Genomic DNA, 25,425 nt, shown 5'->3' with positions numbered 1-25,425 from the left:
TTGAATTAGAAGATTGCCATGGGAGGGAGTCGTGCTTTTCAAAATCTATTTGTGTACCACATAAACACCTTAAATAATGCTTTATTCAGCTATTCTTACTTTACCTCTTGGTGTTACTGTCTACAGTATTAATATACATTTGAATTTTATTTTATAGTAAACCTTATTTATTAGTAATCTTAGTTTAAAAATGTTCTATGCAAAACAAGGAGGAGCTGTGAAGTATATATTTAAAATGAAATTTGACAGTGCACTGATGTTTATATTTATTATTTGGGGGCAATCACATTACCTTTATAGCTGTTGGTGGTATTCATGGATGGGGACCTTTGCAATTTACAGCTGCCAGTTCCTTTGGCTCTGACCAAAGGGTTCCCTGCCATTTAATGGTACCTTAGACGGACTCCGACTTGGTCTGGCAGGTTCCTTTTGGCTAACGCAAGTGACAACGGGAACAAATCTCCTCCTCTGTTTATATAATTGCTAACCACTCTGGTTTGGAGGCTGCATTCAAAGGGCCGACTAGCAGAAAGCTGCCTTGCGCTTTCCTCAGCCTCAAGGAAGCATGGGTCATCCCACATAATGAGTGGAAGGACTTACTTTACTAAGTCTGCCTCAACCCACAGCCAGCACGTGGTTCCCATTTAAGCACAGGGGGAACATTGCACCTTCATCTTCTGGGCATTTTTATGTTTTAATGTGTGCGTGTGTGCGCAAGTGCACATATATACATCTGTTCTTTAGCAGCCTGCCCTCAGAGTCTGTGTGTGTGTTTGAAAGTGTGAGTGCCTTGTCTAAGTGTGTGATCATTTTGTTTGTGCCGAAGGTGTGGACCACATGTACAGCACATGTTGTCAAGTTGTGATTGGCACATAGGTCGTATTTATATCTGCATGAAGAGCTAAGAGACCACTGTCCAGTCAGAGAGCTAGACGTTAATGCAAGACCTCACATGTAAGTTGGCGCAGTCACAGACGGTGCGGTAGAGAGCATGGTGGGCTAATCTTACAAATGTACTGTGCCGCTAGTAAGGTGAAGCGGTTTTATCCCTTCAGTGATTGAGTGGGGACATTTAAGAAGAGCAAGGGTTTAAAAATGAGGGTTAGGAAAGAACCAGGAAGGACAGTATGACAGAAAGCACTGATGAAAGCAACGATGAGAATGTGCAATATTGAGATGTGAAGAGGAATTACAGTGAAGACTGCCTAATTTAGCTTACTTATTAAGAGGTTGGTTAACATATTTTATTAAAGCTATTGCAAAGAAAGAAATGGACAAATGAAGAATCACAAGCAAATTAAAAAAAAAAATCTAAAGTGGAGGAAATGGTTAAAATGAAAATAAGAGGAAAAAAAATAAACAAGCAAGTAACAAGCACAATAGCTCTTCTTTAAATTGAAAATAAACAAAATATCTTTTGGAACATCAATAATAAAGTATTTTACATGAAGTAAAAAATAGTCATAACTGTGAACTATTAAGTGTTCTGAAATCTCACTGCTTGTTTGTACTAAAATATGTGCAAGGTACTGGTAGACATAACATGCCCCGTATTGTTATTACGCTGGTGGGGCATTTGGCAGAATCAAGCTTCAAGTGGGCCTTTAAGTGATGCCTGTCAGCTAACCTTCAGAGTGATACATCACTGTTCCATTATAAATTGCCACAAGTCTTTAATCATCTGTTAAAAAAGTCTTATGATCTGTTATCAGCTTCATCTGTTTCACTCTTGACTTGACCCCAGCCTGTAGTTTTGTCTCCAAGCTTCTATTGTGACACATCTGAGCCAAGCAGTACTTTAATGTTGCAGTGTGAATGGGCACACACTTTCCATACTAAGGAAGACCAACACACACCGATGTTTCTCCTAGGTGGACAGCTTTGTGGGGGGCATGTTCAGTTAAGTTTTATTTGCATTTATTGAAAAGTGACTGCAAAATGCAGTGAAGACTATGGCGTTATTTTTGTGCCACTATTCTGAGCACACGTAAAAAAATTTGAGCGCATGTAAAAAAAAGTTTGCAGGTGCAAGTTGGAGACCAAAACATTGGCACAAATATAACGGTGTACAGAAAGAGTTGAGTGCGCACGGCCAGAAATGTTGAGAGTGCGAGCAACACATTGCGAGCGAGCGCAAATGCAAAAACTGAGCGAGAGGGGCTGCTGTTGTGTGTGTGTGTGTATGGATAATAGCAAACACTGAAATACATTTTTTGCACGCAGCAATTACTTTTGTTCACTCAAATTTAGCTTTTCTTTGCTCAAAATAAATTTCTCCTCAAAATGCAACACTTGCACCTGCAAACTTTTTTCACGTGCGCTCAAATTATTTTTACGTGCGCTCAGAATAGTGGCACAAAAATAACGCCATAGAAGACTTTCACTGTACTGAAATGAAACAAGGCTACGTGAATTGTTTAAGTAAAGTGAATAAAATAGTTTGGTTTTGTTTATTTATATTTTTGCTCTTTGCTCCATGGCCATGATAGAAACACTGTAATTAGTTCTTCAGCAGTAGACTTGTGTAGCCCACACATGAATCCACTAGTGGGCAGTAGAGGCTATGGCGGCACAGCAGCTGCAGGACTCAGTAAAACTGTGTGATTCCATCTACAAAGTGTAATTATTTAAACTTGTGTCCTTGTGTTGTGGGGGTGGAACAATCCACGTTTAGGCAAGATGAAGAAGGAGTCATAGGATCTCTCACAGGTTTTGTTAATTTGTTTCAATCCTCTGAGGAGGGTTCTTCTTCTCCTTCAGTGATCAGCACCGCCTCCTTTTGACTCATCATCTGGAGGAACTCTGTAATTATGCGACAGCTGTAGGTGCAGCTGCTTAAATGCTTTCAGCATATACATGTAATACACTGTCATACTTAATAGGATCAGTATGATAATGACACATTTGTTAGTGTGTGTCATTGATTTATATGAGGGTAGAGTCCAGCTACTTTCAGCTACAGTCACATGTTTGCCCTAATGTGTTTGTGTCACTGTGTATACATGTGGTTTTCTCACTGTTTAATTGTCTGCGCATCTAGCCGTGTTTTTAAGTGCAGCAAAGCATGTGGTATTGTTGCATCATGTTTTTGTGCCGGTTTCTTTGTACCCTCCATCATTCCTAGCTGCCCACAATTATGTGGGAGGCTGTTGAAATGGGAAGTTATTTCAGCCGCACTGGTGGCCAAACTTTCATTCTGGTTTTCATGAGTAGAGTGCAGTTACCCTAAATCCACCACAAACTTCAGCAGTTCATCTCTTCTGTCAGCCTAGCTTGCCAAATGTCCCTAACTCTGTCAGTTTCAAATTCAAATATATGTTCCTGGCATGACTGTGTTTCAACGCAATATTTTGGATCACTTTTTAAAGTTCATAAATATAAATGACATAGAGGGAATAGTTGTGCCATGCTGAGAAAGCTGAGTAAACATATGGAAAACAAATAATACTAAGCTCAATGAAATGTTTTCATAAAAACTTTATTGTTCTGTTTTGAGTCTCTGATAAGTAATATATCTGTCCATCCCTTTTTTTTGGCATAGTTTGTTTAAATATTTGTTTAAATGTTCAAACCTGCTCAGCTAAAACAAACAAGTTGAAAATGTAACTTATTCAGATTATCATGTTTCTGTTCTAAGTGCTGCAAGTTATTTGCAGTCAATATGATTGAATTTGGTTGGAAGTAAAACGCGGTTTGACCTTCTTGTCTTATTCCTATAAAAAGCACCTATTAGTATTTAAAGGTTTCCGAGAGGCTTCAGAAATGCCGACTTGAACTCAGGAACCTTTTTGAAAGCTGTACAGACCAAGATCCAAAGTAAAGTCCGGATTTGATCCCAGCATCTCTGAGAACTTTCCAGGCTGAAAAACACCTCTGTGATGTTTCATGTTCCATGCCCCACTGATCCCCAGAAGATAAATACCCACTGGCCCCAAACTCTTCTCTGCAGGAAAACATCTGTATTAGGTATGATACAACTCTGTAATGCTCAGTGGTGCCTCTGAGAAGCACTGTAAATTAATTCTGCTCCCCTTTGAGACACAAATGCTTGTTGAAAGCATGTCACATACAAGAACCTTGTGTCTTTCTCTAGCTGTGTGTCTGATTCTATGATGCTGATAGACCAAAATGTCTATACATGTGTATTTGTGTCAGTGTCTGAGCATGAGAGCATATGTGTCTTTATGCGTCAGAGTGCATTATGTGTGAAACAGGGTCTGGCTTGAAGATCAAAGTCCCTCCATAACTCCTCAGTCAGTCAGCCGGCCAACGTATTGCCGGGAAGCTCCACTCACCACAGGGGATGATGAGTTATTTGACTCAGATTATTTCAATTAAAACACATTTGTTCCATTATTGGGAAAGCCTCTAATCACTTAAAAATAGCAATTGAGAAAGCTCATGCCCAGTTTTATTAGAATGCATGTATAAATGGTTTAGTTCCAGCAACAGTGAAAATGTGTGTGATTTCAGTGTAATTTCATTTTAAAGGAATAATACTTCCTCCCAAGCCTTCTTTTTTGTTTTTTAACATTCTGACAACTAAAATATAAAATCTTGTAGTTTTTAAAAGTTATATGATTTTGAAAAAAACGATCTTGTTACAAATAACAGGAAGCAAATGCAGGATTTGAACATAAGTGTTCACATTCTGTAATTGATGGTTAAAGGATCAGGCTGAAGGCAGAGAGCAGAAATCCAGGAGCAGTGGAGAGAATGGTGGGCAATTGGCACTGCAGCTGCAGTGGTGAAAGACCACAGCAAGCAGAGAGAGCTTTTGGTGGTTTGTGGATGGGCAAGGGAACAACAGAGACACAGTCAGGCTGGACATGATCCTGAAGTGTAAGAGAGAAAGTTTAGTAACAACAAACCCTGTGCATTATGTGTGAAACAGGGTCTGGCTTGAAGACTTACACTAAAATCACTTTTAGTGTAAGTCAGTTTGCATTTTCTTACCACTGCGGTCAGAGTCTAAGTAATTTGAGTGCACACTGGTGAGTTGGTGGGAGGCAGGTAATCGAGCTAGGACAGGGGATGAGCAGAGTCAAGTGAAGGGAGACCCCACCTACACACCATAGACACAGAGAGAGAGACAGATGGGGGGGTACAGAGAACATAGGGAATAGGAAACATTGGATAGACTCTTTACCACAGGCATAGTGTTTTTTTGCATGTAAAATTGCTGAAAAGGAAAAATATTCAATGGGCTTTTGTCAAAGGAAATCCTACATTAATTGTCTTTTTCTTTTACATGACCATTTCATTTTTAATGTAGTCTTCTTAATGTTAATTTGACCATAACAAGAAAGTGCACTAGATAACCTGATCTCTGTTCGAGAATCCAGGTACTTCCCTGTTCTTATATCCTATGAAACTCATTCAATTAAACTGATGATATTTCATTCTTTGCTATTTCCTTGTTTCTTAATATGCCACCCACTCCCGGGTGTCCTTGCAAATGAAGTGTGATGGTAGTGATGAAGTGTAACCGCGACTGGTTTGGAGGTGCCGTGCCAGTGACAGGGTGGTCCCTGCTTTATACTGCTGCTACTGATGGTGCTGGCACCCTCATGCTCATCACACACACATTGTTTGGTGGCACCTGGCCATAAGAGGGGTGATGATGGTGAAAAGCCTGGTAGTAATCAAACTTCTTCTCAGTGCTGTTGGTCTTTGTAGAGCGCTTTAAGAGTTTTAGACCTTTTTTCATCAATTCTAAAAAGTCAGAGCAGATGACTTGTGTAATAATTGTATGCAATACACTGGCAGCTATAATTCATATTCACTGTTCACTTTTCAGTGATGGCTGGCCATCATAACAGTTTAATTTAACAGGATAAAGAGCTGTTTGTAAAGCTTTTTTCATTCCTTGTAATTCAACACTTTTTTGAGGCTTTGTTTGTGTTTTTTCTGTGGATAGCATCTTATTTAATTGTAATAAATGTTTATATTCTTTTGATGGCTCGTAACTATCTTGGAAAATGTGAGATCATAAAATGTTTTATAGTCACCACTTATCCAAGCTGACATCATTTTCTCTGCTGATGAGGTTTAGGTACTTTTGAGCCAGTACTGTCAGTTCACTTTTTTTGTTTGTTTGTTTATATGTACAGTGCTAATCATTTCCAGTAAAGAACCATGCTGTTTCCAAAGGCTTTATATTTTAATCATGCTGTGCTGCTGGAAAGACTTAGAAAAGGCCACTGCATTTACATAATGAAGTAGAGCTGCAGAAGGAAATGTAAAATTAACATTTAGAAATAAATAAGCTTTGGAATATAAACTGAGAAAAATGCAAAGGGAAAAAACATAAATATATAAAGACTGCATAAATATATATTTTGAAAATGAATTAATAAATGAACGGGAAAGTTGAGAAAAGCAAAAAATAGGGGAATTGATACAAAGAAATACTGAAGCAAGTTAAAATAGTTACATCTACGTGTATCTCAAAAAGTAGATTCCTATATTTATTTTTAATGATAATGCTTTTAATTTCTATAGTTCTCAATTTAATTATTTTTTAGCACTTTATGTTCTCCGTAATGGAGCACTTCCATCTTTGAACTTTATTCTTATTTTCATCTTCACACCTGTAAATATCTTGCTCTATCCCCTTGAAACCTGCTGGCATTTCAATACCACCTTAGTCGTAGTTTCACTGTCGCAGTTGGTGTTACTGTGAATGTGTTTTTCCCCAGTGACGCGCACACATGCAAACACAGACTCACAAGATGAAAACGGTAACAGTCACATTGCTGCGGCTTGTAATGATACCAGCTCTGCTATCATGACTGTTAATTAATCCGAGATTAAGTTTGGAACATCCAAGAATAGGCAACTAGGACGGCCGAAATATTGAAATAAATATGGAAGGTATTTCCTGATCACCTTACCTTTGGTACATAACATAGCTGGCAAGAAGTGACACTTTCTATATGAGAGACAGAAGAGTGGAGAGGTTGGAGGTGGGGTAGATGATAGTAAGGTTGTAGTATGGTACAGTGTAGAGTAAAAATCGATATGCAGTTTATAAGACCGATACTGATATTTGGTGATTTAAAAATCCACTATATTGGCAAAATGGTTTTGTTTTGTTTTGTTTTTTTGTTCGGAAAGATAAAAAGATTTCCATAACATTTGTTATGTGTCTTTAAGTCCTTGCTGAGATAATGACACTGGAGTTTAAAAGTAATATAATTTTATTGTCACACGTCATGGTTTACCTGTTTGCTCTCTGCCCAACTTTGCTCAAATTTGTTTGTGGCATTTCAAACTTGCCAACAGAGAATTGGCACTGTGTAACACGAAGACTCCTAACCATGGTTAAATGGTGTTTCTCCCCTTCTTTACTTTTTAATTAAAATTAAATGCAGATAGCAATATATTTGGAAACAACTAATATCAGTCCGGCTCTAGTACAGTGTGTGCACCAGAGCTAGTTTATAATTGCATATATATATATATATATATATATATATATATATATATATATATATATATATATATATATATATATATAGTCCCGATCAAAAGTTTAAGACTACTTGAAAAATGGAAAAAAAAAATCAAATTTCTATCATGGAGACGAGGCCTTTGAAGACATTTTTTGTTTTTGAAGTTTTTGTTTTGGGGCTGCAGTTGGTTAGAATTTAAAGTTTAAGTGTTATTTTCATGCTTAAAAAATGTTTTGTCACACTTCCATTTCTTCTTGTTGCATGTTGAAGCTCTTCTTGGAACCTTTTTAAGATCTGACCATACAAAATATGATTTTTTTCCATTTTGCAAGTGGTCTAAAACTTTTGATTGGGACTGTATAATGCCTTCATATTGTATTTCGAATTGTCTAGTGGATTCCATGGCACAGAGCATTAACATACTTGAACACTGTGAGCACGGTGTTTAAGTATGGTGTTTCTAATAAACTGCTTGGTGAGTGTATATACAAGTATAATTTGAGGCTGAAAGAACTGTGGTAAGGTTGCCAGTTTAATTTACGTAACATGCTTGAGACAGCAGCATAACAGATGTTTCTTTGGTGCTTTTTTTCCCATATATGAGTCCAGGGCTGTTGGTTTATACTTCTTAAGAAACATGTCCTGTGAAATTTACTGTATCCACATGCATATGCAGGTGCAGAATGGCTAATAGATTATCTAATCTAATCTAATAGAAAAATTGAAAACCTTCACCTTTGTATTTAGTGTCTAACAAATATAAACCCAATGGTTAGTATCAGCTAAAACTGAACTAATGGGAAGGTTTTTGAATTTCTGTGCTGTTCTTTGAAGTCTTTATTTTTTCTTCCTAATTTTGAGTAAGTCATTCATCAGCTGGTTGTTCTTTTTGGTGTCCGTCATGTGCGGTGATTGATCTTTTGGTAAACGTAACAGGGTTAGAGAGGTGAAACTGTCTGTGGACACACAGCCGGTTTCGGTTTCAGGTTGGCACACAAATGTTTAGGATTAAAGCACGAAATGTGAAAGCATGTATTTAATAGTATTACATGTTGTTGATCAGTGCTTTTCCAGCATATTGGTATATTTGCATCACTTTATGCCAGTTTATGTAATTTATCAGTTCAGTACAAACATCCAGACTGCATAAAATAAAACGTATAAGATGAACATTTCAGGTTTATCATTTGTACAGCCACCTGTTTAATACTGTCTAGCTCTCCTTCGAGCCTGGGCTTGGTCTGGAGGAATGTTCAGATGGGTGGTATTAGGTAAAGTATCATTCTGATGAATGCCAGGACCCATGTTTTGCTAGTTTGAAGTTTGCAGAATAATAAGATGATATTTGACTTATCACTTGAGCCTTGTCAATATTTTATGCTCCCTTGTTGAGAGACTTGCAGTCAGAAATTCAAGGAACTGCAAATCACTGATGTAACAGCGTGAATATTGTTTGAAATGAATATGCAGTAGTGGAGGGCCTCTTTCAGCGATCGTTAGGCTACGTCTTCTCCTGGTAGCATAGTAAAGTTAAATTCATTCCAAAGCTGACAACAAAAGTGCCAATGCAAAGTTTTCATTGAAAGCAAAGGTTGTCCCACAATATGTATAAACATTTCTATAATTCGATCACTGGCAAGTGTGTACAATGCATGAGTTGCAAAAGCAAGACATCCATCATCACTGGTGGGAGAAAATGTAATGATGCAATAAAATGGTATCTTACCCCCCACCTCAATGTGTTGAGTGGAGGCGTCTGTCAGTGCTTTTGAAACAACTCAGAGATTTGTTGGAGCCAGAAACAATGATGCCCAGAAGTGAGACTAATCTGTTCGCATGTGGATCAGTACTTCAGAAGGCCAGATGTTGGGAGTGTAAATTGTGCGTATGTTGATACTATTACAAACCCCATCAGCACACATGCATATTTGGTCAGAAATACACAAAAATTGGTCAATTCTGGGAAGACACTAAATTAGCTTTACTTAAAAAATACACTTTATGCCATTACCCATGTAAAACTTAAATAATTGTGTAGCTTGGAGTCCATGTGTACATCTGTCTGATGGTCTTCCTTATTCAATTTCTTGTCTACATGTACATGTAGACGCTTGTCTACATGTACAAGACATTTCTTGTAGGATACATTGTTTTCTACAGCGTTACATCTTTAACTCATTTTCCATCTGGTTTGCCTAAGAGGGAAGATTTGTGTATCATATTTCCACTGTAGTTAAAAAAAATGCTATTTAAGATTCTCTGATGTCTAATGAATCTTATTATGTTTGGTTAGCCCCACGATTTAAAAAAAAGACTTTTGCAGAACTGTTGATGTTGGCAAATTAAGTTATAAATTATCAATCACCATTGTGAATATTTAAACAGTGATAGGAATCCCAGGAATAGAGAGAGGCTCACCTTTTGTAGCCTGATTGTGCATATCCAATTTTGTCTTTATTGTTTTTGTCTTTAGTTTCAGCATTAAATTGATTGTTGAGTTTTGTGCTTATGTTAAAAACAGATAAAACGCTACATTCCTCACTCATCATAGACCCTCAGGGTTTGTGTACAAAAAGCAGTCAAGGGCCGAAAAAGAAAGAAGTTGAAAGAAACTTTTCCAAGACTGTGCAACTTCTTGTAAATACCATAATTGCTATGAGTAGTATCATCATGCTGAGTGCCTTTACGTGTGCCAAGTGAAGTTCCAGTTACACCCAGAGATGTGTATGTATGTGTGTGTTTTAGTTGGCAATAGAGCAGTACCCTCAAACACAGTCAGTCACACCAGGGCCAATTGGTAACAGTTGTAGCCAGGCCTTCCTGCACTGCAACAAGAGATACCACAGAAGGGGTGACTTAAAAAACCCTTTCTCTTCTCTTTCCCCTTTCTCTGTATCCTCAGGAGAAATCATCTCCTGAATAAGCACAACAAAATTAGACCCACTGACTTAGATTGTGTTTAAATTGGTCACAGGAAACAAGCATTTTCTCTGTGTGGTATGCCCTCTCCTGGAATGAGTCCTAAAATAACACAAAGTTAATACAGCACATTCTGGAGCCACCATGGGGTGTAACTGTTTATCCAAGTGCCTCCACTGCACACACACAAAAAACCAAAGCTTTGAGCTTGAGTCAGCATTACAGATCCTTGGGGCAGATATAGATCTGTGATGTGGAAGTGAAATTGTTAAAATTTTGATTAATCCCCGCACTTCATCATCTTTTTTGTCTGATTTGCTTTAAAATGAATACATGCATACACTAACAATAACACTGCATTGTTCTAGATCTAGGTTCTCTCTCACTGTCAATACAGGAACATACATATAGAAATGCCTGTTATATGTCTATTAAAATCAATCTTTAAAACTGTGGGATGTCCATGCTTTCGCGTAATATTTTGCTTGTTCTCTTTGTTGCTATTGTGCCTTTATTGGTCTGGATAAAGAACTGTAACACAACTTTCCAGTTCCTTATTAACATTGGATCTGGATTGTTGCTTCTTAAGTTGAATCAGACAGTGCACTAATTACTCAGCGAGATTGGTTCTCAACACACTGAGTTTTAATTAAATAACTGGGCTAATGGGAGAAGGCGTTCTCCTGCAAGGGAATACAGCTCATATGAGAATCTGTGCAGATCAGGGAGTTTTGGCAAACCCTCTTGTGTTATTATTAAGATCACGGCTTTATAGTGGTGTAAATGTCTGCTAACGATCATTTTCACTGCAATATAATGCTTTAAAGTTCAAAACTCAATCTTTAACATCCTTCCAAAGATATTAGAGGAGGAAGGCTGCTCATCTAATCTCAAGGAGGCTTCTCCTGGAAACTCAGCCAGAAGAGGCATTGTATGGTTGTGCTTGAAAAAATACTCTACAGATGTGTTAGTAGTTTTCTCTGTGTTAGTAGTTTTCTTTATATATTTAGTTTTCAAATAGTAAAACTAAATATATAAATGTTATATAAATAACATTCGATTGCTAGTTGAGACAGCAGCTTAGAGGGTTTGGGCTACATAAGATACCTCTGACTGGATGATGATGATGAGCTACCAGTCCTAGTAACTGGTAATTTACATCCATCTGTCCATCGTGCCAGATGATCCTGACAGAAAAGATGGAGGAAACAGACCTGAAACTGACCCCAAATGGCAATGTGGCCATAAGATGATTTTGTTTTGTTTTTTTGTTGTTGTTTTTATTTTAAAGATTCAAGCTCTAGAACGCACTTGAAGTGGTGTTGAGATAACTCAGGAAAAAGCAGAATAAAGTGACATCATGTGAAAGCAACATCTGTCTCCAATTGGTGTACGTGTGTCTGTTTCAGGGGTCCCATTCTGCTTTTAAATAGTGCCAGGTTTATGCCCTTTATGTAAGTGTGAAAAACGTGATGTGTGTCAGCGATAAACTTCTGGGGTTTTTTTTCCTCACACTTTGCACCGCTGTTCTCTGTAACTCTGAAGCCTTGCTACTTTTCTCACCCAATGAACACAGCAGAGAGAGAGAGAGAGCAGTGCAATAGGTTACTGCAAACAGCTATTTTGCTGTGTTTGGGGGGAAAGAAATCTGCTAAAGAGTCATGACAAGTGGTAAAATCTAGCAACAAAGCTGCTTACTCAGTAACGCTGAGCTGAAGTATTTTGATCACTGTCATGAGCAAGAAGGATGTCAGGACAGGCTGATATAGTACACATTTCACTTTAACTCACAAAACAAGGAAACGACAACAACAAAAAATATCTCAGATTGGGAAAACCTACCCTAACCTGTTTACAAACAGTTAGATTTTGTGGTACAGAGCTCTGTATTATAGCAGGTGTAACCAAAAATTTCTGGGACTTGGTCCATAAAGTTAAAAACCTCACCTGATTTAAAGTTATTTTGACTGTTTTCTAAAGGAAAATTGTTCCAAGGAAACACACATGGATTGCCTGGTTCTGTATGAGCTGTAAAACTGGCTGCTACTTAAAACCTCTTGTTATGAAAGTAACTGTTCACTAGTTTTTGTTTATGTTTGCTTTGGAAATATTACAAAAAATGAAATGGCAGCACGTTCCTGGAGCCAAGGAGACGTTGCAAATGGGTTTTTTGTGCAAATAGGAGATAAAATACAAATGGGTTCATAAGTTTTGGGACCGTAACATTTTTTGTAATTTAGCCACACGGTGGATCCACAGTGGATTTTAACACAATCAAGTGATTGTAGTGCAGACTTAGAGATTTAATTCAAGAGGTTTGTTTAACAAATGCATTGGATTATCTGTTTTAGGAATCACAGCCATTTTTATACATAGTCCCACACTTTTTTACTTTGCAGTCAGTCAGTACCTGTCTAGTCTAGAAACTGTTTCCTTCCTAAAGATCGGGAAGATGCTCTTCCAAATGTCGACACAGCCATTGACGAATGTCTGTTTTCTTTGCCTTTAGAAACTCTTGAATTGGTTCTGCAGTGTGGTTTGAGCCATCGTGCATTTGTATTGTGAAGCACTGTCTGATCAGTTTTGAAAACTTTGTCTGAATCTGAGCAGAGTATAGCCCTGTACACTTCACAATTCATCCTGCTAGCTCTGTCAGCAGTCACATCATCAATAAACACTAGTAGCCATGTTCACCAGCAGCCATACATGGCCATGCCATAGCATTGCCTTTGACAGATGATGATTATGTTTGACAGATGATGCCTCAAATTGTGAGCTGTTCCTTTGCCTTTCTGTACTTTTCTCTTTGCACCATTTAGTACCAGTTAACCCAGGTTTTAACCTCCTAAGACATGGCGTCCGCATATGTGGACATCACATTTTGGGTTGTCTAGACCAAAATACTAAATATTGCTCCGCAAGTGCCTGATATCCACTTACGAGGATGTTATACTGCCACTGTTCTATCGAAATTTAAAATGAATGTCCTCATATGTGCATCCAATTTTTCTCAGAAACAAAAATCAGATAAGAAAAACAAACAAAAACGTAATTCTTTGTTTTTAAATTTATCAGGTCCCAATCAGCCCAAATAGCAAAGAGAAATTAAGAATGCATGCCATGAGAGAGTTAATGTCTTAGGAGGTTAATTTGTACAAAGAACTTTCTGGAACTGGGCATGGTTCTTTTAGATGTTTTCTAGGAAAGCCTTATCTGGACTTTGTTTTTAATGAAATTAACCAGTGATTTACACCTTGTTGTAAAACCTCTGTTTTTACATTCATTGTTAAAGTCTTCGTTGTAGACTTTGAGAGTGATACAGTGGCTCCTTAAGAGTGTTCTTGAAAGTTATAAGGTTGTTTTTCTTAACAATGGAAATAATTCTGTCATCATCCACTTTAGACTTCAGTGGTCTTTCAGGCCTTTTGATGTTGCTGAGCTGGTCAATGCATTCGTTCTTTTGAAGAATGTCCCATGTTGGCTAACCTAAAGCTCTCGCCATCTCTCTGATACGTTCATTTTTGGTTTTCAACCTAAAGATGACCTCTCTTGCTTGCATAGACATCTCTTTTGACCTCCTATTGAAAGCTTCAGTGAACAGTTACTGGATGCAAGTACATATCTTTCATCTGCTTATTTGTTCATGAAATGACAAGAGAGCAGGCTTAACCTCACTGCAACTCGGTCACTGTTTTTCATTGCTTTTGAGCCTCTGAAAATGAGAAACTATGTATAAACATGTCTGTAATTAATTTCTAAACAGTTAATTCAGTACTTTGGTTAGAGACACTGAATTAAATCTGAATGTCTCTAGTTCAATCTTTTCTTGGTTGTTTCATTTAAAAACCATTGTAGTGGATTATAGAGGCCCCGCTGTATATATTTCTATACGAGGAAACTAAAGTATGTTCTCAATATACTGCAGTGTCTTTAAAGATTACTTTAAAAATAAGACAAAAAAACAAACAAATCAGAAATCCCATTCTAATTCAGCTACAAATATTTAAAAACAAAGTATGTGTTCAATAAGAGCGCTTGTCTTTTGCATAATTGAGGTGAAATAAGCGTATAGCAATGCATCCTAAAAAATTACAAACAGGAGAAATTTGTGTACACACATGCCATGCTTTTCCACGCTGTGGTTTTAGAGGTTTATTCAGTGTGATAGCACTTTAAATAAATAAACTCTGCCTGAAACAGGGGCTTCTTTGTGGTATAGCTAATCTAAGCCAGCACCTGTCACTCAGATAAGTTACAATGGGAAACTGAGAATTATGGTGTTAGAAACCTGATTTGATAATAGGGTGAACTGAAGGACTACGCATGTGAAAAGGCAGTATATTGTAGTGCAGCCATTCTTAGTGCAAACGTTAATTGAGCGTTTCATTGCAACTATAGTTAAAAATCATGTCCTAGAATGGATGGAAATTCATCAATGAAATGGGATGTCATTGCTGGGCCAGAACTGAATTAAGAAACTTGGCACCAGCGACTGAAAACATCCATGACTAGTTGGAGTGGCATGCAGCACGAATGGTTCAGTGTCTACACCCCTTCTCTGCCTGTAAAGGAAATATTTCTTCCTTCTAAATTGTTGCCTGATGCTTAGATGGTGATGTGGAAGTCTCGAGGGACACTGTACATACGGCAATCTCACGTCTCCCATCTGCTTGTCCTTGCCCCTTAACATTCTGGCCCTTCAAACTTACTTGCTTTTCTTTCCTTCCTCTAATTATTTTTGCAACTTAATTATTTGGTATCAGCCAAAAGGCAAACTGTCTTGTCAAATGGCGATCACTCTAGCTGGGGAAACAAGGCAGTTTCATTTGAGTTGAAGACATTTGAGCTCACAAAGATAAATGCTGCAGACAGCCCTGAGCCCTCATTGGTGGGAATTTGGTCATGTTGCCCAGTTTTTGGAGAACAGAAGAAGCTTGGATCATATCAACTGAGTTCTACTTTGCCATACCGTAGCAATACATTGTTGCTCCCCTTCTGAAGAACACTGCCTGTAAACTTGGCACTAGTTTGTAGATGAGTTTAGCTTCCCATTCCTGTTTAGTTTGTAGTTGTCTGAGTGAATAAGTATACAATGGACTAAATCAATGCCATCTTTCAGCATTATTACTTTTTAATTTGGAAATCTTTCAGCAGCCGTCCGTTCCCATTTCACATATACACAAAAGAAAAAAGAGAAATACAACAAACCATCAGAAAGAAACTACATCATTGCATGAACATTATAGATTGCTTTATCTCTAAAGTTTGTTCCTTTGACATCAATATTTCATCCTGTCACTGACACAATAACATTATCCATTTCTTAAATTTCACTCTACATTGTTCCTCATAGTCTTGTCATGTGAGTCAGTTGCTCCTTAACATATATTTCACTCGCCGTTTTCAGCCATTCATGTTGTTTTCGTGGGTCCGGTTTGTACCATCTCTTTATGATGGTTTTTTAGCCGCCTGTTTTTGTTGCTGCATCAGATCTCTGGAGATGACATGTCAACACGGTGGCTTGCTCTAACAAATCACACAGGCTTCCATCTGGACGACCTTCAAGTCAGGAACTCCTACTGAAAGACCTTAGCCACAGCGCCAAACACACACACACAAAAGGAACACGCTCTCTTTCTTTGGATCCTAAGGCATAGTCCCAGAAGCCTCAGCTTACGTCTTCAGAACTCATGAGAAATAAGGATCTGATTAAATCCAGGAAGGAGTGAAACAGGGCAAGGAGTGCTTTCATATGACCTACTTCCTCTGCCACAACTTATGTCTGTTGGCAGTTTCTGTCTTTTTGTTTGCCGGTCAGGTGTCATGTAATGCAGAACTTGTCTCTCCATCATTGAGAGTCATTTTTATATAGATGGTTACCTTTGGGGGGGCAATTCCAAATCCCCAAAAAGTTGGGATGCTGTGTAAATTGTAAATAAAAATAGAAATGCCGTGATTTGCAAATCTCATTCACTCATATTTTATTCACAATAGAAAACACATGAGGTGTTTAAACCAAAACAAATGTTCACTTTTAATTTAAAAAAAATAGCTCATCTTAAATTTGATGCCAGCAACACATCATAAAAACGTTGGGACAGGACCATGTTTACCACTGCGTAGCATCTCCAGTTTTAGTTGAGAACTGTTGCACTTTTGGAGAAAGTGATGTTGTCCCATTCTTGTCTGATATATAAGATTTTAATTGTAGTTCTGTGCAATTAAACAGTTCTTTGTCGTCCATACTTTTTATTTTATTATGAGCCTACTGTTTTCAGTTGATGGAAGCTCTGGATTGGAGGCAGGCCAATTCAGTAACCGGACTTTTCTACTATGGAGCTACGCCATCAGAGATGCAGGCTTTTTAAATGAGCACTCATAACAGGCTGAACGGTTCCTCTCTTCTTTAGTCCAGAGGAGGCAGTGTCCATGTTTTCAAATTTCAATTCTTCTGACTAGTCGATTTTAAGTGACCTTTGGTCCACAGAAGAAGACAATGTTCACATGTGGCTTCTTCTTTGCATGTTAGAGCTTTAACCTTAGATCAGCTTTTTTGGTCGCGAAAGATGAAGCGTTATGCAGATATTGTTCCATAATTTGTCGATGCAGTTCTTTGCAGATTAGCGAACCTCTGGCTCTCTTTACTTCTTAGACAATCTCGCTCTGTAAGATGCTATTTTTTTTTTTTTTTTACCAAATTGTAAAGAAAATTACTCAAAATAGCAGATAGACAGTTTTTGCAAAACCTGTATTTGTTTTTTTTTCTTCTTTTTACTTTTCATGTATATTTCTCTATAATGTATTATGTTGTCTGTGTGTCAGTGACTTGACTAATTCAAAATAAAATCTAAATCTACTAGTGCACATGACCTGACCTGAGCAATTAGCTTGACTGACTTTATTCCCGTTTTTTGTCTTTTTTTGTCTCTTAGAAATTATTGACGACCTTACACATCTTGTGGACACGACAGATAACAGGATTCGTAATGAAACACGAAGGGTGAAGCTGGTGGAGACGAAGTCGGCCTCTTGCGGTGAGCATTCCTGTTTCCTTCGCATGCAAAGCACTTTGTCATGTTTTTGTCTTTTATGCCATGGAGCACAGAAGACCACATAGATCTGTTCATTTAATTAAATATTATAATACAATCTTTAATAGCATAAATACTTGCCATAAAATATCTGTTGCAGGTTTTTTCCCATGCATTTAGCTGTTATAAAGAAAGATAATTGCTTTTGTGGCACCTATGCACAAAAAGTGCATTTTGCAAGCTAAGCTTCTTGTGATCTTTTGGCTTTACAAAGCTATCTTCACCATTAAGCCATTTCAGCAGCGTTGGTGTTACTGCTGCTTTTTCCTTATTTTCCAGAATAGTGTTTAATGGAGCTGAAAAACAATGATGCTGATGGCAATAACCCCTCTCAGTACAGAGCATGTTGTGAATGAATGGTGGGTGGACTGGTTTTGTCTGTCACGCCTGCTAACAGTGTCCTGGCTTTAAGGGTCTCTCATGCAAGTCCTTTGAGGAATCATCAAATATCCACTGAGGGTTGGCCGTGTCATCAGCCACTGTTGTCTCAACTTCACATTTACAGAGTTGACCTCTTTCCTTAGAAGTTTTGTGAATGTATGACCCTTCTTTAGTATTATCACTGATCTGCTTTGGTTTGTGTAACTTTTGTTTTATTGTGTACAAAAAGACTGCTTCACTCTTTTCAGAGGGTCCCGCTTTTCAGAGGGAAACAGCTGCCACGAGATGTGTGTTAACTGGCTCTAAAGCCAGCCTATGGAATGTGGCAGTGAGTGAGGCTGGCTCAGTAGGCCCTGTGAAATGCCAGACCGCATTGCTATGGCAAAGACTGCATTGTTGTGCACGGAGACCTCACAGCCAGGAACAGAGCAGGCAATAGGAAGGTCAGCCCCCCAAATGCTTCATTCTGTTGGTCTTGTCCCCATGGTGCCTGAGCGTGAGTTTGTTTGAAGATCCCAGAGCTTAGATTGTGTTAGAATCAGGACTCTTTTTCTCTTTTTGTTGAACGTTTTTTTGCTAAGTCCCTCGATCTTCACAGGCAGAAGAGTATTCCTGGGCTGTTTGTGCATTTGTTTGTGTGTCCATTCATGTATATGATCACCTGCAAGTTTGTATGGAGCAAATACATATACATTCGCTTCCTAGTACTGGATTGGAGCCCCTTTTGCATTTAAAGCTTCCTTAATTTTTTGGGTGTAGATTCAACAAGGTGCTAGAAAGATTTTTCTCAGATTTTGGTCCATATTTACATGATGCCATTACAAAGTTCCTGCAGATTTGTCAGGAGCACATTCATGACTTGAATATCATTTCATCACATCACAAAGGATCTCTACTGGATTTAGATATGGTGACTGTGGAGGCCCTCCTAGTGCAGTGAGCCAGTTGCTTTCATGCTGTTTATGCCAAATTCTTACATTACCATCTGAACATTGCAGCAGAAATCGAGACTCCACCAGACAATATTTTTCCAATATAGTGTTGTCTAATTTTGGGATCCAGTACAAATTATTGCCTCAGTTTCTTGCAATTAGTTTCAGGACTGGCACTGATGTGCTCTTCTGCTGCTGTTGGCCATCTGCTTCAAGGTTTAATGCATTTTGCAATCAGAGACGCTTTTTTGCATACTTTTAGAGTGATGATTTGAGCTACTGTTGCTCTCCTATCTGCTTGAAGCAGTCTAGCCAATATTCTCTGACCTCTGGCATCAACAAGGCCTTTTCAACCAGAGAACTGTCACTCACTGGATAGGATTTGTTTTTCAGACCCTTCTCTGTAAACCCTAGCCATCCATGAAAATCTCAGTAGATCATGAGTTTCCGAAATATTCAGACCAGCCCATCTGGCACCAATAACCATGCCACATTAAATCATCTTTGTTCCAAATTCTGATGCTCAGTTTGATCTTAATGAGCAGTTGATCAGATGAAACAGGTGTGTGTGTGTGTGTGTGTGTGTGTGCGCATTTGTGTGTTTCTGATTTGTTTTGACAAATGGAAAATTCCCGTGTGGTCTTTTTCACTCTCACCTCTGTTCAATCTTTTTTTTTTTCTTTTCAATCCTTTCTGTCATCCCCTGTTTGTCTTTTCATGTTTGACACTCGTCTTTGTGTCAAGCACAGAAAAAACTGAAAGTACTACATGCCACAAATTGTTTGGAGGGCTTTCCTTCTTTCTTCATGGCAGTGTGTTTGTAATTCCTCAGCTTTAAGGCTTTATTTATTTTTAAGACCACCTTTCATCCAAAACCGGTGTTTGGTGTTATGTCTTAGCTGAGTCCTTGTAAAGTTAGGAACGTCTGGCTGGAACAGCCAAACGCATACATAACCTCCTAGGACCTGGCGTCCACATATGTGGACATCACATTTTGGGTTGTCTAGACCAAAATACTTAATTTTTCTCTACAAGGGCCTGATATCCACTTACGAGGGCATTATACTGCCACTGTTCTATTGAAGTTTAAAACGAATGTCCTCAAATGTGGATCTCATTTTAGGTAAAGAAAAAAAAATCTGCTAATTCTTTGTTTTTAAATTCATCAGGTCCCAATCAGCCCAAATAGGAAAGAAAAAATAAAAATGCATGCAATGAAAGAGTTCAGGTCTTAGGAGGTTAACGTAGCATAATGGAAATTAGGGTAGTTTTGAAGATAGGGGCATAGCAATTTTTTGTGCATACATGCAAACATACAAAACAAAAAACACTATACCAAAAAATTTTGCTGAACGTTTGAAAAGGGCCCACATATTGCTAAACCATGGTTCCTGGAACACACTGTGCATAACTAGTGCCCTGTAGTGTTGAGAAATATCCATTTTGCTGAAACATATTAGATTCCTGCACAAAGCAGGCTTCAATCCACCCAAGATTCAGGTTGTTTTGACTGCATTTATAAATTCTTTTGATTCAAAATTTCAGTTGTTTCTATTTCATCATCAGTACCTTGAGGCTGGTGTCTTGATTCCTATAACATGAAAAAACAACCCCAAACAGGAAGCAAGAGTTTTCAAGAGTCCTTCAATAAACATTTGAGAAGTTTGCATTATTCTTGCAAAAAAGGGGGAGTTGCAGTTTGTTTTTTGGGCTTTTTTTTTTTTTTTTTTTTTACGGAATACAGCTCATAGGTTTTCCTGAATATGTGTGGCAGATTAGTCTAAATGACGCCAGAAATGCCATTACTGTAAGTTAGAGCACATCAACTTGGATAACATCAACTTGAATAACCCTCCCAACAGAGCTTATCTTAAATTTGTAGAGGACCTTTGCGGTCCTTTTGCGGGACCTTTGCGGGAACCCCCTGAATCCTGTGGGATTCAGGGGGTTCCCTGAGACGTTGGTTTATGACAGACAGAATTTGACTCTCTTTTGAGAAGAGCGTGTTTGCTTAACATTGTCTATAATTGCAAGTTAGGAGTTACCAAGAAAAACACAAAGTGTGGGAGATAAATATAACATTAAAACTGTTTTTTGATATTTTATGGCAGGGTTTGTTCCTCTTAACGCCCCAACATGATATACTGTTGGCAGACAGAGATCCCAGTTAAATATGTGTTATATAGCTGATGAAAGACTTGCTTTAAATTACTGTATACATCCTGTTAATGATGTTTCCACATCAGAGGTTTTTCTCAGTAAGTGGCAAGTTCAAGTAAATTTGCCTCAAGATATCTGTAAATATTTGAAACCATTTTCATATTTCATATTTGACAGGGGTGTAGGGAGCACAGTTTCCTCCTTGTTCATGTGTTCAGACCACAAGATTACACTGCAATGCATGCAGCTTCATCTGCCAGCTAAGCAGTGCACCAATTAATCTCAGATATATCACATAAAAATGTATATTTTAGGTACACCCTTAAAAATAAATTGCATTTTAAAATGTTGTAAAACATATAAACATTATCAAAAATGAATGCTAGCATGCATTTAAAACAGACATTTGTGGCACTCTTAATGAGCATTGTATTGTATACTCTGATTTATGAGGTCCCCTGATTTTCCACTTGCGTCACCAAGAAGTTAACATTTTCACATAACTGCCTCAAAATTTGGTGCACTTTAATTTCCATTAATTCTTCCTCAAGTATGAATCTTAAGTCTGGCAGTTCTATAAGCTCTCCTAGAACCATGATACGGTTCAATAAACTTTATAGAAATATTACTGTCCTTAAAATAAATGTAAGAAGTTTGGCAATTATCATGGTTTTAAAGATATATATTTTCCCATGTTCAAAGCAGTCACCTCACGTTGCTTAAAGTCTTTACAGAGTAATACAAATCTGGAAAATATATATAATGTATAACTTCTTTAGGGTTTCCAATTTTCTGCTTAAAGAAGTGCACACGACATATAATTTACAGATGGATAAAGATTTGCGTATGCTGTAGTAGACGAAAATGCAGCCACATTTTAGTTGGACACCATATGTTTTAATTAAATGTCAGGAAAATTTTCAACATATTTCTAAAGCCACAATCAATTAAGTGTCTTTAGTTGTGTTTTTAAAAAGTAGGTTCATGTTTATCTTGTTAGCATAAAATTTATTTTCTCCTTTGTTTTGTCTTTTTTGTGTACAAAGGCAGGGGAATGACCAGACCAGTTTATGGGCCATCTCTTTCACTCTTTCTCTCACCAATTATTGGTATTCTGTGCAAGTTGTCTTACTGATGTCTGGAAATTGCTAAGATGGGTTGAACCCAGACCAAGCCCTCCGAAACTTCTGGGTGGTCAGTCTATCAGCAGACACCAACTATCTCCCTCAGCATCAATGTGACAGCAGAGCCCTAATCTATTTGGGAAGTTAACGCCATTATTGTCATTAGCCTCTAGAGGCCCTCTGAGGGTCAGAGTAGGTTATTTAGTTACTGAGGCAGACAGCGATGGTCCAAGGGGAAGGGTGAGGGGCATTGTGGATGCCTAATGTGGCTTCATGACTGGCGGCTACGTGACGATAGAAAGTTAGAAAGAACAAGCGAGAGTCTTGCTTCACAGTAACATGTGTGTGTTGCACGGCTTATTACTGTTGTTGCTATGCGGTGTCAAATGGAGTTGCTGACAGATGTTGGACTAGACTGAATGAAATTCTGATGTCTGAATCTAATATAGACCAGGCCTATCATTTACACCTAAACAAAGATGATTGCTGCGAATTTATGTGTGTATTTGCTTAAAGCTTGAAGCTTTTAAAGAGTCATCACAAGTATTTGAGCATGTGTGTCTGGTTTGACTATTTTATTATGCTCACATGTGTAAGTTATCAAGAGGAGAGGGCCTGACTAAACCAGTGATGGCTCTTAGCATGAATATCCTGTGAATCTATGTAGGAACACATTCCTTTTGTATACAATAAAAAACCTGCTATGCTCAAAGAATTCCCCATATGTAAATAAGGTGACAACTGCCTATAAGTATAAGTAGTAAAACAAAGGAGAAGGATGACAAGAACGATGCAATAAGATAATGGGGTATAAAGACATCTGGACATGGTACAGGCATGTCTCATATATCCCGGCAAAGAAACCAGCATCAGCCTTGCATTTCATCAAACCACCACTACCACCACAAGCAATTTGTTCAGCATGGCTTATATCTCACTCTGTCTCTCTCCCCGTGGGAAAGACAACCAATTAAGCCACAGAGGGGAATGCAGAAGGCAAGAGCCAAAGAATGAGAGAAATGCAAACCGAAAGTGAAAGGGCTGGGGATAATACCAGCCGCATGCTAAATAACAATGGACAACTTAAGTCAGTGGGGCCACGTATTGACAGCCCTCAGACCAGCTAGATGTGCAGTTGTTTTAAATCTTCATTCCTGTGTCACTGTAGAAGAAGTGGGAATGGTGTGGGAATCTGACTTTGGCAAAACTTTTCCAAATTTTAAACGTGTGCCATGGTTTGTGGTCTGATATATACATATACAGAAGGAAAGACCAGCATATCCTAAAGGCAATCAAATCCTCATAATGTACTCTAAACCACACACCATCACTTCTCTCTTACACTCGCTAACACTCCAGTTGAATTCCATTCAGGTTTATTTATATAGCACAAAATCACAACAACAGCCACCTGGAGATACTTTATAGTGTAAGGCCTTACAGTTACCACCGGGAACTCTGTGGACTGCCTTCTCTCATTCCTGATTATCAAAATGAATTGTTAAATGTAAACAGTAACCAGGGCAAGCAGTTACCATCATTCCCTGGATTAAAACACACCTCTCGTGCAAACCACAATAGCCATATTTCAAGTGTCATATTTGATAGATTTTAGAAATTCACACTCCATGCTGATTCTATTCTGAATTTGTTATTCACTTAAATAAGGAGTTAAGTTGATATTTTAGTGTTCAAAGTATATTTGCAGTATATCAGCATATATATATAAAATTAATTATTCAGAAATGTCTCAGATTTATGAATCATTTTGGAAACAGAGCCCTTAAATCTGGCTGACATAACTGAAACAACTAGTTCAAAGTTGAAAAACGTTTCTATTTCATTGCTCTCTGTGCTGGACACCGCTTTTAATATGCCACAAATAACATATTACCAGCATATACTGACCCAGCAAGTTTCAGTCAAGCTTTTACAATTTGCAAATTTTAGTTAACACTGAATAAAGTTCAACTTTTATCATCTCATTCTCTAGGTGGCAGTGTCAAAATTAACAAACTGGTATATGAAAAAGGGAATTTGAGCTGGACTACTTTAGTTATGTTAATTGTTGCAGTAAATACTCTACAATACACAAGTATTTATGGCAGTGGTTAAAAAGATAGATCCATTTATCCACCAAAATTATTTAAAATATTCCTAAAGCCTTTACTGTGATTCTGTTTTACTTAGAGGATAAAATATCTACCTGTAGTGGATTTTACATGTTATTTTTTTTCTTTTCCTTTCTCTAGGGCGGTGGCTTTAATAATAATAATAAAAAAAAAACTGTAATTTTTTGAGGTTCCGAGGGCAAAACACTTTGATGAAGTGTGAGTGAGCTTTTGCACATTTTTTTCTCTGCTGCCATAGTATCGGAGAAAAACAATGATTACCCTCTTCAAACAGAATCAGAAACACATGCCTATCACAGTGTGCGATCTATGGCAATAAAGCTTTTGTGGCCATTGAACGCATGTAAATTGCATTAAGTCATCAAGAGAAGAATGGTTATATGCTACAAGGGCATACGCACTTGGAACTTGTGTTAGATCAAGGACTTTGAAAATTAGTAGTGAGGTATGTAGGCTTCTTACCTCTTCCAAGTGTATTCCCTTGTGTCTGATGAATTCCCCTCCTTCCCTCTGGGTCTGTCTCAAATCAGGTTTGGAGTTTCTCAGCTGCTTGACATTTGACTTTTTAACTTTAAAGTTGAAATTATATATATATATATATATATATATATATATATATATATATATATATATATATATATATATACATATACATATATATATATACATATATATATATATATATATATATATATACATACATATATATATATATATATATATATATATATATATATATATATATATATATATATATATATATATACACACATATATATATATATACACACACACACACACACACACACACACACACACACACACACACACACACACACACACACATATATATATATATATATATATATATATATATATACATATATATATATATATATATATATATATATATATATATATATATATATATATATATACATATACATATATATATATATATATATACATATATATATATATATATACACACAAACACATTTCACAGGTTTCACAAAACATTTACATTACAGACATTTTTATACACGGTTTCCCAATTTCAAAGACTCCAAACTGGACAATTGACTGGCAAGCAGTTTTGTGGCAAGATGAGGTCTGTTTATTTGCTGTTTCATGACAGATGAAGCAGACATTAATATCTAAAGTTGATTTAAAATGTTGAATTTATATTTAATAGTTTTTATATGTAATTTTAAATGTGAGCCCCAAAT

At 37.4% G+C, this 25,425-nt stretch overlaps 1 protein-coding gene and 1 long non-coding RNA gene across 5 annotated transcripts in view; both read left to right on the top strand.

Moving 5' to 3' along the window:
• Positions 1-25,425, top strand: part of stx8 (syntaxin 8) — a 65,237-nt gene that overhangs the window by 14,050 nt on the left and 25,762 nt on the right. For 2 of the 4 annotated variants that reach the window (XM_085162227.1, XM_085162228.1), the window contains exon 7: positions 17,309-17,410. In XM_085162227.1, coding sequence (XP_085018353.1) covers positions 17,309-17,410 — 102 coding nt within the window. Of the gene's footprint in view, positions 1-17,308; positions 17,411-18,096; positions 21,821-21,852; positions 24,808-25,425 lie in introns of those variants that run through there. The other 2 variants (XR_014874491.1, XM_085162226.1) reach the window with 2 other exon arrangements.
• LOC146516691 (uncharacterized) lies at positions 7,485-12,695 on the top strand. Its single transcript, XR_014874493.1, has 2 exons — positions 7,485-11,360; positions 11,398-12,695. It is a non-coding gene; the product is annotated as an uncharacterized LOC146516691 (long non-coding RNA).

Source organism: Neolamprologus multifasciatus, chromosome 6 (genome assembly GCF_963576455.1).
Source record: "Neolamprologus multifasciatus chromosome 6, fNeoMul1.2, whole genome shotgun sequence".
NCBI classification, from domain to species: domain Eukaryota; kingdom Metazoa; phylum Chordata; class Actinopteri; order Cichliformes; family Cichlidae; genus Neolamprologus; species Neolamprologus multifasciatus.
This window is presented reverse-complemented; position numbering and strand designations above follow the sequence as displayed.